Source organism: Macaca fascicularis, chromosome 9 (assembly GCF_037993035.2).
Source record: "Macaca fascicularis isolate 582-1 chromosome 9, T2T-MFA8v1.1".
Classification (NCBI taxonomy): Eukaryota; Metazoa; Chordata; class Mammalia; order Primates; family Cercopithecidae; genus Macaca; species Macaca fascicularis.
In genome coordinates this window covers 106,718,556-106,734,487 of record NC_088383.1, presented here as the reverse complement: position 1 = coordinate 106,734,487, position 15,932 = coordinate 106,718,556, and the positions used below count along the sequence as shown (strand labels likewise).

At 53.7% G+C, this 15,932-nt stretch overlaps 1 protein-coding gene across 1 annotated transcript; it reads left to right on the top strand.

The window, feature by feature from the left end:
• Positions 1 to 5,956: 5,956 nt before the first annotated feature.
• SFRP5 (secreted frizzled related protein 5) lies at positions 5,957 to 11,510 on the top strand. The gene is made up of 3 exons (XM_005566143.5): positions 5,957 to 6,636; positions 8,219 to 8,296; positions 10,401 to 11,510. The coding sequence occupies exons 1-3, from the start codon at positions 6,114 to 6,116 to the stop codon at positions 10,745 to 10,747; spliced, it is 948 nt and encodes a 315-aa protein (XP_005566200.2). The 5' UTR covers positions 5,957 to 6,113; the 3' UTR covers positions 10,748 to 11,510.
• The last annotated feature ends 4,422 nt before the right edge of the window (positions 11,511 to 15,932 follow it).

The following is a 15,932-nucleotide window of genomic DNA, read 5'->3' as shown; positions in this document are numbered from 1 at the left end:
AGACCATCCTGGCCAACATGGTGAAACCCCATCTCTACTAAAAATACAAAAATTAGTTGGGCATGGTGGCGGGCACCTGTAGTCCCAGCTACTCAGGAGGCTGAGGCAGGAGAATCACTTGAACCCAGGAGGCGGAGGTTGTGGTGAGCCGAGATCGCACCACTGTACTCCAGCCTGGTAACAGAGTAAGACTCAGTCTCAAAAAAAAAAAAAAGAAGGCAGACAATTCCAGGAGTCTGAAATAATGACAAGACCCTGTCTTAGCACTTCAGTCATCCCAGCCCTCCTGGGGGTCCAGGCAAGCCTGTGCTGGTAAGGCCTCCTCACAGCCCGGGATAGGGGAGGCAACAGCCACCCTGGGGGCCTCCTTGCATTCCTCGGCTCCACCTCCATCATCATCCCGAGACCCTTCCACTCTCTCATTGGATCCTCAAGATAACCCCACAGAGAATGCAGGGCAATGTGGTCCCCCCCACCGCACAGATGAGGCAACTGAGACTCAGGGTCTCACTAAATTAAAAAGTAATTAAATTACTTTTGCTAGTAAATTAAAAAGGTATAACTCAGGATCTTTCGAATCCCAGCTTGGTGCACTCCCCACTGCCCCACACTGCCTCTCCTGGGGGCCTTGTCAGGAGGCATAAACAGGGCAGATCTCCTGGCTGGTGGCTCTGCTGCAGCACTGATCACAGAGCTACTCACAGGGCACATTCTGCAGGGTGCTGCTGTCACTCATTATCTCAGGAAGCCTTCCGCAACCAGCACTACTAGTACATAGATGCTATTAACCCTATGTTATAAACTGAGGTTCAAGGTCCAACATACACAGGCCCAAGGACACACCACTAGGAAGTGCTCAGAATTCAGCACAGGTCAGTCTGACTCCAAAGCCCAGACTGTGCCTGCCGCACTACATATGTTGCCTTCCTGTGCCTGTGTACTCCACACTGACAAGAGCTAAATCTCTTTCGCATCCATACCTGGCCCATAGCAGGTTCTGTTTAAGTGTTGGTTCATGAAATCATTATTCTTAAGTCCTAAGGCATTAAAAGGAACAAAAAAGGATATTTCATACAGACAGAAGTTACAATTCAATCAGAAGTTATAATAATCATGAAGCTTTATACACCTGACAACACAGCATTAAGGTATATAAAGCTAAAATTGATTTTAAAAAAAGGAAAAATTGCCAAACCCATATGCACAGTAGATTTCATATACCTCTATCAGAAATGGACAGATTAAGTAGCCCAGCAGTTCTCAAACATTTTGGTCTCAGAACCTTCTTGCACTCTTAAAAATTGAGACCCCAGACTGGGCATGGTGGCTCACACCTGTAATCCCAGCAGTTTGGGAGGCCGGGGCGGGTGGATCACCTGAGGTCAGGAGTTTGAGACCAGCCTGGCCAACCAACATGGTGAAATCCTGTCTCTACTAAAACTACAAAAATTAGCTGGGCATAGTGGCACACACCTGTAATCCCAGCTACTCAGGAGGCTGAAGTGGGAGAATCGCTTGAACCCAGGAGGCAGAGGTTGCGGTGAGCTGAGACTGCACCACTACACTCCAGCCTGGGCAACAGAGAGAGACTCCTTCTCAAATACAAAAAAAAAAAAAAAAAAAAATTGAGAATCCCAAAGAGATTTTGTTTACATGGTTTTATACCTATCATTATTAAAAATGAGGAAAAAGTAAAATGCATGAATGCATTTAAAAGAAATGTTTATATGTTAATATAAATTTTTATGAAAAGTAATTGTATTTTTCAAAACAAAAAATAATTTTAGTGACAAGAGTGACATTGTTTTACATTTTTGCAAATCTGTTTAATGTCTGGCTTAACAGAAGACAGCAGATTAACATATATGCTTCCGCATTCAGTCTGTTGCCATATGTTGTTTTGGTTGAAGTATATGAAGAAAATTTGGCCTCACACATAAATGCAGTTGGAAAGGGAGGAGTATTTTGATGGCCTTTTCAGTTAATTGTGAATATACTTCTTTGATACTACCCCAAAGATTGACATGTGTAATCTTTTTTTTTTTTTTTTTTTCTTGAGACAGGGTCTCACTCTGTCACCCAGGCTGGAGTGCAGTGGTGTAATCTTGGCTCTCTGCAACCTCCACTGCCTCTCCTCAACAAACCCCACTCCCCAACCCCCACTCAAGTGTCCATCCTCCCACCTCAGCCTCTTGAGCAGCTGGGACCACCAGCACACACCACCACACCCGGCTATTTTTTTGTATTTTTAGTAGAAACAGGGTCTCACCATGTTGCCCAGGCTGGTCTCAAAACTCCTGAGCTCAAGCAATTCACCCACCTCGGTCTCCCAAAGTGCTGGGATTACAGGCATGAGCCACCGCGCCTGGCCTGACATGTGTAGTTTCTTAAATGTAATGCAGAATCTGAAACCATATCAATAAGCTTCTCTTACCCAATAACCTTAAAATCCACTGGACTATCTTGTACTTTGAATTTGAATTTTGTACAGTTTTGAGCTTGTATACTCCTCCGGAAAGAGTCCTGGGGTCCCCCTGGGGAACACTGACTACACATTGAGAACCATTGAAATAGACAATAAAAGAGTAGAAAAATGTAGAATTTGACAACATAATTAGCAAGTTTGATCTAAGAGGTATTTATATAGAACTTTGCTCACAACAAACCACGAATACACATTTTTTTGAACAAATGGTCCCCTTTATCAGCTGGGGGAAAGGTCTGGACAGGCTGTGGATGCTTCAAGATGGACAGATGCCCAGCACAGTGCGCAGGTGTTCCACCTGCTGCTTAGGCCCTGGTTCAGCCTCAGCAAGAAGGGGCGCTACATCAGAGCCAGCCTTCTCCTGCCCAGGCTGCAGAACCAGGTCAAATGGCCACAGAGAGCTCCCCTGACAACAGCCTCATGGTGCAGCCCTCACCTCGGCTTGGTTCCTGTCAAGTTTACCTCCTCGCATTCACCCTGCCCTGTGTCAGGGGCCCTCGGGGGTTCCCATGACAGAGCTCCCAGGTAAAGACTGTCCATGCTCCTCTTCCAGGAGGCTTTCAGCCTGGCCCCTCTGCCCGTTAACAGCCCTGGGAGCTGTCAGGTATGGACTCACAGCTCTCTGGTCATGCGCAGTTCTCACATAACTACCAGTAGAAACAAAGCCCTGCTCTGTCCAGGCCAGGCACGGGGACGCCAAGAACAGCACAGCCAACCAGCTGCCCAAGGAGCCAGCACCTTGCACAACCACCTGGGGGGCTCTAACACCCCTGCCAGTGCCCGAGGCCACACCTTCCCTGGAGGGCGGGAGCCTGCCAAGCCTAGAGAGGTGGGAGAGTCAGCGTGCAGGGGCACAACTGCTGTTCAGAGCCCCAAACCAGAGCCAGAGCCAAGGCATCCAAGGGCTTTCAGAACACACACCACTTTTTTTTTTTTTTTTTTTTAATCTCAGCTCACTGCAACCTCCGCCTCCCAGGTTCAAGCAATTTTCCTGCCTCAGCCTCCTGAGTAGCTGGGATTACAGGCATGCACCACTACACCCAGCTAAGTTTTGTATTTTTAGTAGAGACAGGATTTCACCGTGTTGGCCAGGCTGGTCTCAAAATCCTGACCTCAGGTGATCTGCCCACCTTGGCCTCCCAAAGTGCTGGGATTATAGGCATGAGCCACCATGTCCAGCCACCACTTTCTTCTTTTAAGAGACAGGGTATTGCTCTGGTGCCCAGGCTGGAGTGCAGTGGTGCAATCACAGCTTATTGTAACCTCGAACTCCTGAACTCAAGTAATCCTCCCACCTCAGCCTCCTGAGTAGCTGGGATTGCAGGCGCATGCCACCATACCCAGCTAACTTTTCTATTTTTTGTAGAGATGGAGTCTTGCTGTGTTTACACAGCACATTTTTACTCCAAAGTCACACGTCCCTACGTGTTCATTCTGTGTGTTGGCACTGTGCAGGGGGCTTTCTTTCCATTCACCTTATTTGCTCCTCACAAAAACTGCTGAAGAAATTCCATTTTACAAAGAAGGAAATCAGGTTAAGTACTTGCCCAAGGTCATACAGCTAGTGCGTGGCCAGGATCTGAACCTGGCTCCATCATCTGCAGAGCCCAGGCTCTCGTACCATTGCTACACTGCACTGCCTGGCCCTGCAGAGACCAGTCCTTCACCTTCTGAGTGGCCATCCGCATAACCTCTTCATGCTGGGGGCTGGGAGAGGGAGAGGGGAAAAGAAGGTCAAAGTTTACTCCACCTGGACCCCACTAGGTCATCCTGGACATCAAACACAGCCTGTCCCACCCTTGGGGCTCAGTGGGGTGAGGCTTCTCCTGCCTCCTCTGCCTGCCTTGTGTCTTTTTCTTACAACTAGACCAGAAGGAACACAGCCATGTCTTTTGCACCTCTGTATCCCCATCCATACCCTACCCCATGCCTTGCAGATAGTAGGTACTCCATGCATTTTCCATGAATTTTAAGGAGTGGCCCCTCACCCCTCTCCACTACCACTGCAAGGACAGACCCAGAGGAAGACAGGAGCCCTGGAAACATCTATCAGTGGGACTAAGGGGAGGACCAGAGGGAGAAAGTGCCCCAGCACTCCTGCCTTCCAGCACAGCCAGCCCCCAGCTCCCCAAGCCCTCCTAGGAGACACCTCCCCAGGGTAACCTCCCCACCAAAGACTGGGAGGTCAGGTGTCAGGTTAGGCTCTCAGGAAGGAATTCCCCTCCCTTCAAGCCTCCAGTCCGAGTTCCTCTCAAGGGAAAGCCAATGAAAGGCAGGACTCAGACAGGAGAGAGGCACCAAGCACGGGGTTCCTGAAGGTCCCCTCTCCTCTGATGCTTGCCTGGGTGCACCGCTCAGAGACACCATCAATTCCCCCTCCTCCCACCGTGTTACCTACCATGGGTTGGAAATTATCTTACCACAGGGTGGTTAAGCCCTGGCCTTTGGAGCCCCACACCTGGATTCAAATCCTAGCTCCTTCACATATGAGCTGTGCGGCCAAGGGCCAGTTACTCCACCTCTCTGAACTCCCTATCCCCTTGGTCATTAGGCCTACAGACTCAGAGTCCAGGCCTCCTGGTTGTTTCTGGGCTCTGATTCTCGAACCAGACTATCTGGGTTCAAATCCCAGCTCTAATCCGTGCTTAACCTCTCTGCCTCAGGATCTTTATCTGTAAGGTGGGGACAATAATAGTACCTACCCACCATCTAGCATTATTGTGAGAATTAGCAGAAGGAGTTTATGCAATGTGCTCAGATCAGACTTGGCACACAATTAGCACCCACTGAGTATTGGCTATCATTAGCAATAGCTGATAAGTTTGGAACGTACCATGCACCGCACCTTGCACCTTGCACCGTCCCTGACTGGTAGTAAGAGCTCATTAACTAGAAGCTATGATTACCTTCACCCCACTAGACTATCCTGGCCCTGGGTGGGTTCTGGGTTATATCCATCTTTGATTCCCCAGCAGCCAGCACGGGGCCTGGCACCAAGCTCAAAGAAGACCTGCCCGGAGGATCAGAAGATCCAGGAGGGTGTGGGGTGGCACGAGCCTCCCACCAGGGAGAAGAGGAACCGAGGTGTCAGGGAAGAGAAAACAGAGCAGAGGGAGAAAGGCCGAGGCAGAGAGATAAGCAAGTGAAGTGAGTGAGAAAAGGAACAGGAGAGGTTGTGGCGGAGAGAGATAAGGAGGAAGGATGGAGAAGGCGAGGGTCGAGGAAAATGCCCAGGGAGCCAGGGAGCCCCGGGGACAAGCGCTGGGCGAGGCCAGGGCCGCAGCAGCGGAGCCGAGCCGGGAGAGGGGCGCAAGACCCGGCGCTGGGCGGGACGCGCGGGCAGGGTGCGGGAGGGGCTGAGGGCCGCCCCGACTACATCCCCGCCTTGGAGCGGGGGCCAGGCGGCCGGAGATTGGCTGGGGCGCACGGCGAGGCTCGGGCTGGAGCCCCGAGGTGGGAGGCGCCAGCATCAGTTGGGGCGCCCGGAGCGCAGGCTGCCACCCACCTGGGCGACCTCCGCGGCGGCGGTTGGGGAGAGTCAGGACCGGGGGCGCACGCCGGGACATCTGGGCCGCCGGGCACCGAACGTCGGGAGGCTGCGCGGCGCGCGCCTGGACAGGGCGCAGCCATGCGGGCGGCGGCGGGGGTGGCGCGGACAGCCGCTCTGGCGCTGTTGCTGGGGGCGCTGCACTGGACGCCGGCGCGCGGCGAGGAGTACGACTACTATGGCTGGCAGGCCGAGCCGCTGCACGGCCGCTCCTACTCCAAGCCGCCGCAGTGCCTCGATATCCCTGCCGACCTGCCGCTCTGCCACACGGTGGGCTACAAGCGCATGCGGCTGCCCAACCTGCTGGAGCACGAGAGCCTGGCCGAAGTGAAGCAGCAGGCGAGCAGCTGGCTGCCGCTGCTGGCCAAGCGCTGCCACTCGGATACGCAAGTCTTCCTGTGCTCGCTCTTTGCACCCGTCTGTCTCGACCGGCCCATCTACCCGTGCCGCTCGCTGTGCGAGGCCGTGCGTGCCGGCTGCGCGCCACTCATGGAGGCCTACGGCTTCCCCTGGCCCGAGATGCTGCACTGCCACAAGTTCCCCCTGGACAACGACCTCTGCATCGCCGTGCAGTTCGGGCACCTGCCCGCCACCGCGCCTCCAGGTAGCGCCGCCGCCGCCGTCCCCGCGCGCTCCGTCGGCCCTGTAGCTCCCCTAGCACAGCTCTGCGAATCCCCCAAGAGGTGCAGCTCCCCCCCTTCACACACACACACACACACACACACACACACACAAAACACACGCTGTCTTAGCTCAGCCCATCGCCCCCGGAATTATCGCCCGCAGCCTTCCCGCCTTCCCATCTCCCCAGGGAGTAGCAGCGTAGTGCCTCCCTGCGGCTCCAGACCTTCCCTCTGGCTCTCATTCCCTGGACACCCCTGGCACCCCTCTCAGTGCCCACCCAACCAAGCTGCTGAGAATCCCCCAATGCCGTCCCCCCATCTTGGGACGTCCTGATAAATGCCTTATGACCCCTCTCAGCCCAAGAATGTCTGGGGTCGTTAAACAATGCCTTTCACCTGGATCCCGAGGCACCAAAGCAAGCAACACTCCCATCCCGTGTTGGGACCTTGGGAAGAGAGGAGAGGTGAGGGAAGGGATGTGGGGAAAGACTGGAGACTAAGAACGTTCCTGGGCTATGGTCTGCCTCCCCATTTTCTGTACCTGGAACCCTAAGATCTCCACCCTCTTCCTCCGTTCCCCTGGCTGGGAGTCATTTGGGTAAGGCTCACTGCGGAAGGAAGAGCAGATTAGGCTCTGCCCCTAAAGAAAAGCCCTTAGGCAAGTTGCTTGACTTCATTGAGCCTCAGTTTCCCCCATCCATAAAATAGGAAGCCATCCCAGGCTCATGAAACCTGTGAGATCCTAAGTCCCTCCTCCCACCCACACCCTCAGTCCCCTGAACCCTAATTTCTCCCTGGTCTCAGCCTCCCCTTTGCTGTGCTGGTCCACATAGCTCTTCCAGGCTGGCTCCATGCCCTCACCCCCTTCCTCCCCGTCTGCTGTCAGACTTGAGTAACCCGCTCTGGGCCTCAGTTCCCTTTTCTCCAAAATAGGAATAAGGGCCAGGCACCATGGTTCATGCCTGTAATCCCAGCACTTTGGGAGGCCAAGGTGGGTGAATCACTTGAGGTCAGGAGTTCTAGACCAGCCTGGCCAACATGGTGAAACCCCATCTCTACTGAAAATACAAAAATTAGCCAGGCACAGTGGCACACACCTGTAATCTCAGCTACTTGGGAGGCTGAGACAGAAGAATCGCTTAAACCTGGGAGGCGGAGATTGCAGTGAGCTGAGATTGGAGAGCCACTGCACTCCAGCCTGGGCGACAGAGCGAGACTCCGTCTCAAAAATAAAATAGGAATAAGAATCCCTACTTCATAGGCTGAGGATAGAGGAGATAAAATTTAAACGACAATGCACATCATGGCTGTGGCCGCCAGGGTCATGGAGCAGTCACTGTGCCCACCTGGCAGTTTTGTCCCTGCACAGCCTGTCTGGTGATTGTCAGTCACTCTGTGAGCGGGTAGTGATATGATTGCCATCATCCCATTTCCGGATAAGGAAGTAGAGGCTTGGCAGGGGGAAGTGGCTGGTCAGTGAGGAAGCCTGCACCCTGAGTGGCTCTTGGAACTCCAATCCCCTCACCAACTGTCCCCCAACCCCACCCCACTTTCTCTCTTCAGTGACCAAGATCTGCGCCCAGTGTGAGATGGAGCACAGCGCTGATGGCCTCATGGAGCAGATGTGCTCCAGTGACTTTGGTGAGTGTGGGGCCCATGCTGCCACTGCCCCGGCACCACCCCCAGCCTCTCTTTCTTGACACACACGGGAACAGACGTGCCCACATCCATCACAGTGAATCCCAACAGGTTTTGCATCATGGCTCTGGTTTAGAATCCAATGATAACCATAAACCCTCTCCCAAGAGAAATGCACCTCTTTGTGCATCATCTCAGGACCATCACAAGTCCCTCAAGGCTATGGGCCTTAGGCCTCAGAAACCACCCCGGCCAGGGCTCCCGCAGCCCTCCCTTGGTGTCATTTTCAGAGGGGCCTCCTTGACTGGATCATCTCTGTGGATAGTGCAGGCTTAGCCCAGAGATGAATGGAGCCAGGCTTAGCCCAGAGATGAATGGAGCCAGGCTTAGCCCAGAGATGGATGGAGCCAGGCTTAGCCCAGAGATGGATGGAGCCAGGCTTAGCCCAGAGATGGATGGAGCCAGGCTTAGCCCAGAGATGGATGGAGCCAGGCTTAGCCCAGAGATGGATGGAGCCAGGCTTAGCCCAGAGATGAATGGAGCCAGGCTTAGCCCAGAGATGGATGGAGCCAGGCTTAGCCCAGAGATGAATGGAGCCAGGCTTAGCCCAGAGATGAATGGAGCCAGGCTTAGCCCAGAGATGGATGGAGCCAGGTGGGGAGTGATGGCTCTAGGATGGAAGTGGAGCACCCTTGTCCGTGGGTACCTCCACCTGGGACTCAGCACACCTCCTGCCAGCAGAGCTGTGGTCACCTGTCGCCACAACTTCATCCCAGAGCCTTCCCATTTTCTGGGAAAACCCAGCCAAGTCCGGTCAGGACCCGGCTCACACATGGACCATGCAGTCCAGTGTGTGATCTTTGCCAAGTCAGTTCCCTGTTTTGTGTCTTAGCCTCCCTGTCTATAAAAAAGAAAAAAGGAGATGATAATGAAGTCCTTTCTTCAGAGGAGTCTTTTATGTCGGTAGCCTGTTTGTGTTTGGAAAGAGAATACTGCTATTGCAAGGGGTGTGTGTGTGTGTCAGAGAGAGAAAGAGAAGAGGAAAGGGACATAAAGAAAAGGAACAAGATTTTATGACAATTTCCAGCCAAGAGTGGGCAGAGTTATTCTCTGACTTCTCCCTGGTCCCACAGAGATGGGGGCCCAGAAGCCTGAAGAAGGGAGAAACCAGCCCGAGGGACTCCCCACCCCACCCTGAGGCCCAGGACTCCTTAGGCTCTCTACATCCACTGCAGGGTGACCTGCACCATGACTCTCTGGCTACAGACCCTGCCTTCATCCTAGCCCCGCAAAGGAAAGGAGTTAGGGTCTCAGTGCCTCCAGCCACACCCCCTGCCCTACTCCTATACATACCACAAACACACTCTCACCCACCATACAATTTCTCTCTCACACACGTACATATTACTGTACAGTGGTGTGTTCACACCAGCAAGAGCTGAACTGTGTGTATCTATTCCCAGCTCCACACCCAGTCTTGCGGTCAGTTGTGGTGGGAGTATTTACCCCATGGATGTCAATGAATGCAAAGCAGGGCTCCCTGTCCACAGAGCCAGCTGTTAAATATTTGCCAGCCCACCACTGCTCCAACCACACTCACCGTGTGTGCATGCACGCACACTACACATATACACACCCCATATATACTCCATACCTTACACTCACAGCCAGAAATCCCAATGGGAATCATCCCCAGAGATCAGGAAGTCCAGCCTCCCTCCATCGCAAGGATCCCCTTTCAAGCAGCCGGCCCCAGTCCCATCCGCTCCTTATCCCTCCCTGGGGGGAGCCCCACACGCTGCTCCATCAGGAGCTCTCCACCCTGCATTTGGTGTCTCAGAAGGGCTTGGGCTCTTGATTCGCGCAGGTCACAAGCTCTCTACCCCTCATTTCCCCTCTCCTGTACCTTGAGGATGAAACATGATGCTGTCCATGAGAGTGCAGCACCGTAAGCGCTTCATAAATATGAAAATGTGCCTGTACGAGCTCCACCCTTCCAAACCCCGCAGGGCATCAGGCTCCCCGAGCCCGAAGGTCCAGAACACACCAACTCTGGGCCCACGTAGATCTGACCATTCCCAACTTGCCCCGTCCTTTCTTCCCACAGTGGTCAAAATGCGCATCAAGGAGATCAAGATAGAGAATGGGGACCGGAAGTTGATTGGAGCCCAGAAAAAGAAGAAGCTGCTCAAGCCGGGCCCCCTGAAGCGCAAGGACACCAAGCGGCTGGTGTTGCACATGAAGAACGGTGCGGGCTGCCCCTGCCCGCAGCTGGACGGCCTGGCGGGCAGCTTCCTGGTCATGGGCCGCAAAGTGGATGGACAGCTGCTGCTCATGGCCGTCTACCGCTGGGACAAGAAGAATAAGGAGATGAAGTTCGCAGTCAAATTCATGTTCTCCTACCCCTGCTCCCTCTACTACCCTTTCTTCTATGGGGCCGCAGAGCCCCACTAAAGGGCACTCCTCCCTGCCCTGCCAGCTGGGTCTTGCTTGCCCTCTGGCCCCGCCCCAACTTCCAGGTTGACCCAGCCCTGCCGGAGGGTGTTTTCACGAGTGTTGTTACTGGCACAGGGCCCAAGGGATGGGCACGGAGCCCAGGCTATCCTTTTTGACCCAGAGGTCCTGGGGTCCCTGGGATATTGGGCTTCCTCTCTCAGGAGCAGGGCTTCTTCATCGGGGGGAAGACCCCAGGGTCTCAGAAAGTAGGCAGGGGAGGAGAGGGTGAGGGAAGGGTGGAGGGGCTCAGGGCACCGTGAGGAGGAGGTTTCAGAGTAGACGGTGGTGTCAGCTCCAGCTCCCCTCTGTCGGTGGTGGGGCCTCGCCTTGAAGAGGGAAGTCTCAATATTAGGCTAAGCTATTTGGGAGACAGCTCTCCCCACCGCCCCTGTATGCATCATCCTAGCCCCCCAAAGGAAAGGAGTTAGGGTCTCAGTGCCTCCAGCCACACCCCCTGCTTTCCCCAGCTTGTCCATTTCCCTGCCTCAAGGCCCAGAGCTCTCCCTGGACTGGAGAGCAAGCCCAGCCCAGCCTCAGCGAAGACCCGCTTCCGGTACACCCGCAGGCTCGCTTCCCGGGGTTCATTCCTCAGCCTCTGCTTCTCCTTTTTATCCCGATAAGTTATTGCTACTGCTGTGAGGCCATAGGTACTAGGCAACCAATACATACACGGTTGTGTTTTCTAATTTTTTTAACTTTTTAATTAAATCAAAGAAAACAATAATTGGTTTGGACCAGGTGATTTGTCAGCTGGTTCCCAAGAGGTGGGGGGAGAGGGAGGTTTAGAATGGAGCCTCACCCAGAAAGAAGCCCTTATCTTAACCCATGGCCTGGCCACATAGACCTCCTTGGAATGCTAAGAAAAGCAAGGCCTGTGTTTTTGTAGTACATAGCAAGGGTCACCCTGTCATTCTGACCGCTAGGTGAGGGATGGAGATGGACGTTCTTTTGTCCCTGAGGAGGAATGGAAGTGCCAAGTTCCCCAGCTTTCTCCCACAGTCCGAAGACTCCACGTCCTGCAGCAGCTCCCCCATGAGGTGAAGGCCTGATCGGAGGAGTCCAAGAAGGCAGGGCCGCAGGGCACTATCGTGAAAAGCCTGAGGTCAAAGATGTGTCACACCGCGGGCACTGCTCCTTACCTGTCCCTGGTCCAGCAGCATGAGCATCACCTGGGAGCTGGTTAGAAAGGCAGCATCTGGCTGGGGGCATGGTAGCTCATGCCCATAATCCCAGCACTTTGGAAGGCTGAGGAGGGAGGATCCCTTAAGCCCAGGAGTTCAAGACCAGCCTAGGCAACATAGTGAGACCCTAACTCAACAACAACAACAAAGAAATGCAGACCTGCTGTATCCGAATCTGCATTTCAACACATAAACGTTAGATCATCTAGGGAGCTTTTACAGAATCCTGGGGCCTACTCTAATGCAATTCAATCAGAATCTCTGTAGGGTGCCCGGGAGTTGGTGTTTTTAGATGCTCCCTGGGATGATGTGTAGCCAGGATTGAGAACTACTACCTAGATAAGGTGACAACTGAGACAGGGAGAGGGCAAGGAGCTGAGGGGGTGCCCCAGTGGGCTCAGAGCAGATGGAGGCTGCTGCCTTGAGGTGGATGGGCAGGGAGGGGAGAAAGCTTGAGATGGAGGCGAGAAGCCACGGCCACTCTAATGAGCAGCCTATGGACAGGGCAGTGCCAGAAAGGAGCTCCCTGGGGGGTCCATCAGCAGATGCCAGATGTACCCAGAGCAGGGGGCTAGGGGCACTCCCTGAGGGGCTCTCCCCACCAGTGGGAGAAGTTTACCCCACCAGTGGGGGTAAAGCTGGGATGCCAAGTCCAGACAAGGCCTGGTGTTCCTCCAAGACAAAGGAGCCTCGTTCTCTGGAGCTGAGGAAAGCCTTGGCTTCCACTCCCAGAGGTGCACATCACCTCAGGGAAATGACTCCAGAGGGGCCAGGGCTGAGTTCTGCTGTGGGCCATGCGCGCGCACTCCCCTGAGGTCTGGCTAGCAGGTGGTCCGACAGTGTGCTCATAAATCACCCCGGGCAGGCAGGTGGCCTCGCCGCAGGTCAGCAGCTGCATAGGCCGCCTTGTTCCTCCCTCATCCACCCACGCCCAAACCCTGCCCAGCGCACCTGGCTCCCTGAATCTGCCCCTTGTCTCCCAGCCGCCTACCCTGACCAAATGTTTACGGACACTTCTGTGGTCAACCAGGACCAGGGGTGATTTTTCCATGGCACACACAGGACTGGGCCTGCCCTGGCTGAAGTACTATGCTGACTTCTGCCAGATGCTGGCAGCCATGGGGCAGCGGGGCGAGGGGAAGACTCCCTTAGTCCATCCTGTGAAGCCCAGGAAGGCACTCCTCTACCCCCACAAGAGGTCAGGGCCTAGCTCTGACTGCTGTCCCCCAGCATCTGCTGTCAGACTCACCAGGAACCCATTTTCTGTGACCAAGAAGAATCTTCCCAAAGACCAGGGAGGTCCTTCCAGGCCTGAGCCCCACCCTTCATTCCCTTCAGTCACACAAGGCTCCCTCCCACTGGCTGGAGACCCAGCAGCTGTGTTGCCCCGAGCGCACCTGGGTGCAGTGAACGATGTGGCCCCCACCACACAGAACAGAAACCCCAGGAAAAGAAACCCCAGCTTCTCCACACAAGAGGGTTGGAGGTGCACAGGTGGGAGGTCTACGTCCAACTCCTGCCTTCCTGCTTTGCCATGGGGTGACATTCGCTCTCGTGGTTATAGACGATGCCTCCTTCCAACTTCTCCACCACATTCCAGACAGCAAGGCGGGGAAGGGCGAGGAGCACAGCTTGTCAGCTAGCTGCCTTTGGCCCCCCTTTGATCAGGAAAACAGAAATTTCCCCAGCAATCCCACCTAGTAGATTTCCACTTTTAGCTCACTGGCCAAAACTAAGTCACATGGCCACCCCTAGGTGCAAGAGAGCAGAGTAAGTCAAGCTTTTTCAGCTGGGGACAAAATCAGAGTTCTAATAGAGAACAGAAAGGACAGGGGAGGAGGCAGCTGAACACTCTGGGCTGGGGTGAGAAGAGGCAGGTACAGTCCAGTCCTGGCTTCTAATCTTGTGACTTAGTGACTGTGTAACGTCGGGAATAGTGCCCAGCTGTAAAATGGAGTAAAAATGTCTACTTCACAGGGTTGCTGAGCGTTAGGTGGGAAAATGCATGAAAAGTACAATGCACAGTATATAGATGTCCATTAAATAGTCAGGAGTATTTTTATTAACCAAAAGCGATGACCTAGCAGTGCCTGTCCATAGTAGGTGCTCAGTAAAATTCCTAATTGATTCATTAATCAACTAAGAAACAATACTGGCAGGAAGGCAAGGAAAAGACAAGAGGATCTTATCTAAAAGCCAGAACACTACTTTCAGAAGAGAGCTAGAACCTACATTTGGGGTTTTGCTTCAGAAGTACAGGTGGTGGTGTAAGCCAACATTGAAGAGATTACTAGTATTCCTATAATACTAGCAATCAATAAATATCAAGGCCATGATGGGTGGTAGGCACTACTCAAAACACTTTTGCATTCTCTGATCTTTTCTCTTTTTTTTCTTTTTTTTGAAACAAGGTCTCACTGTATTGCCCAGGCTAAACACAGTATTACGATCATGGCTCACTGCAGTCTCAACCTGCCAGGCTCAAGCAATCCTCCTGCCTCAGCCTCCCAAGTAGCTGGGACCACAGGAGCATGCCACTATGCCTGGCTAATTTCTTATTTTTTGTAGAGTTGAAGTCTCATTATGTTGCCCAGGCTGCTGTCAAACTCCTGGACACAAGCAATCCTCCCTCCTTGGCCTCCCAAAGTGCTGGGATTACAGGCATGAGCCACTGTGGCTCACCCAACTTTTGCATTCTAATTTAAGCCTCCCAACAGCCATTCAAGGTAGTGGCATTTCAGTGATGGTGGCTGAGGCTCAGAGAGGTTAAGGAACTTGTTGGAGGTCACACAGCTTGCACATGGCAGTGCTAGAATTTGACTTCATGCTCTTAACCACTATACTACTGTCTGTAGGGGCAAAGCCAAGGCCAGGGGGTGCAGGCAGCCATGCTTCTGCCAGCCTGCCTCACAGGAAGATTTTTGGGAGCCCTGTTCCAATCCCACTCCAAGGGTACTGACAGAGGCAGAGGAGTCAGTGGCTTTTCTCCTAATTCCCAAAGACAGCCCACCCCCAATCCCCTCTCCCCTCTCAGCCCTGCCAGCATCCAGCCTTAGGTCTCCACAAAGGAAGCTCACATCCCACAACTGTTTAGTCGCCTGTAATCCTGGCTGAAGTTCACTCCTGAAGAAATGTAACGTGGGGGGTGGTTGCTGCTGGAATGTGTGTGGCTGGGACCCCACGTCCCAGCCCAGACAGCAGGCTCTGCTGGGGCTGTGAAGAACACAGGCAGCCAGGGGAATCCGGAATCCCCAGCCCCCAGCTGTGCCAGAGAATGGAATGTGCTGCTCTGGGGTGTTGAAACATACTCAGCCAGACCGGAGGTGGGGTTGCTGGGAGCTGGAGAAACTCCAGTCACAAGGCTGCCTCTGTTGTTGAGGCTGAGCCCACTTCGCTAGGGCTGGGGGTGGGAGGGAGGAGAGGAGAGAGGCTGTGCTTAGTGGGTAGGCCTTCTTGTTAGCTCAGTGGCTAGCTCCTGGAGCCAGTGGGGGCCAGGCAGAGAGAGGGGAGGGTGGCACCCAGGATTGCTCTATTCCTCCGAACATTCTCTTATGAGGCCTCTACAAGCGCATGTGGCACAATTCACATCCCGGCTCCATGACTTACTAGTTATGTGACCTTGGGCAGGTTCCCTAACCTCCCCACACCTCCATTTATTCATCAATTAAACAGAGCTAACAACAGAACCTACTTTTGGAGACTATCATGAGGTCTTGATGAGATGATGCACTCAGCATGGTGCCTGGCACAGGTGCTCCATCAATGTAGGTGTTATCCCGAGGGCCACCAGCTGTAAGATAGATGCTGGGCCAGGGCCTCTCTTAGGGGGTGCCTCGAAGGTTCCAGGGAAACAAGGGGATGAACACAGAACTTCATATGGCTTCAGCCCCAAGGGCTGAAAATCCTGAAGATACCAGAAACCACTGCCAGCCACGGCTCACAGGAGGCTGCTCAACACAACC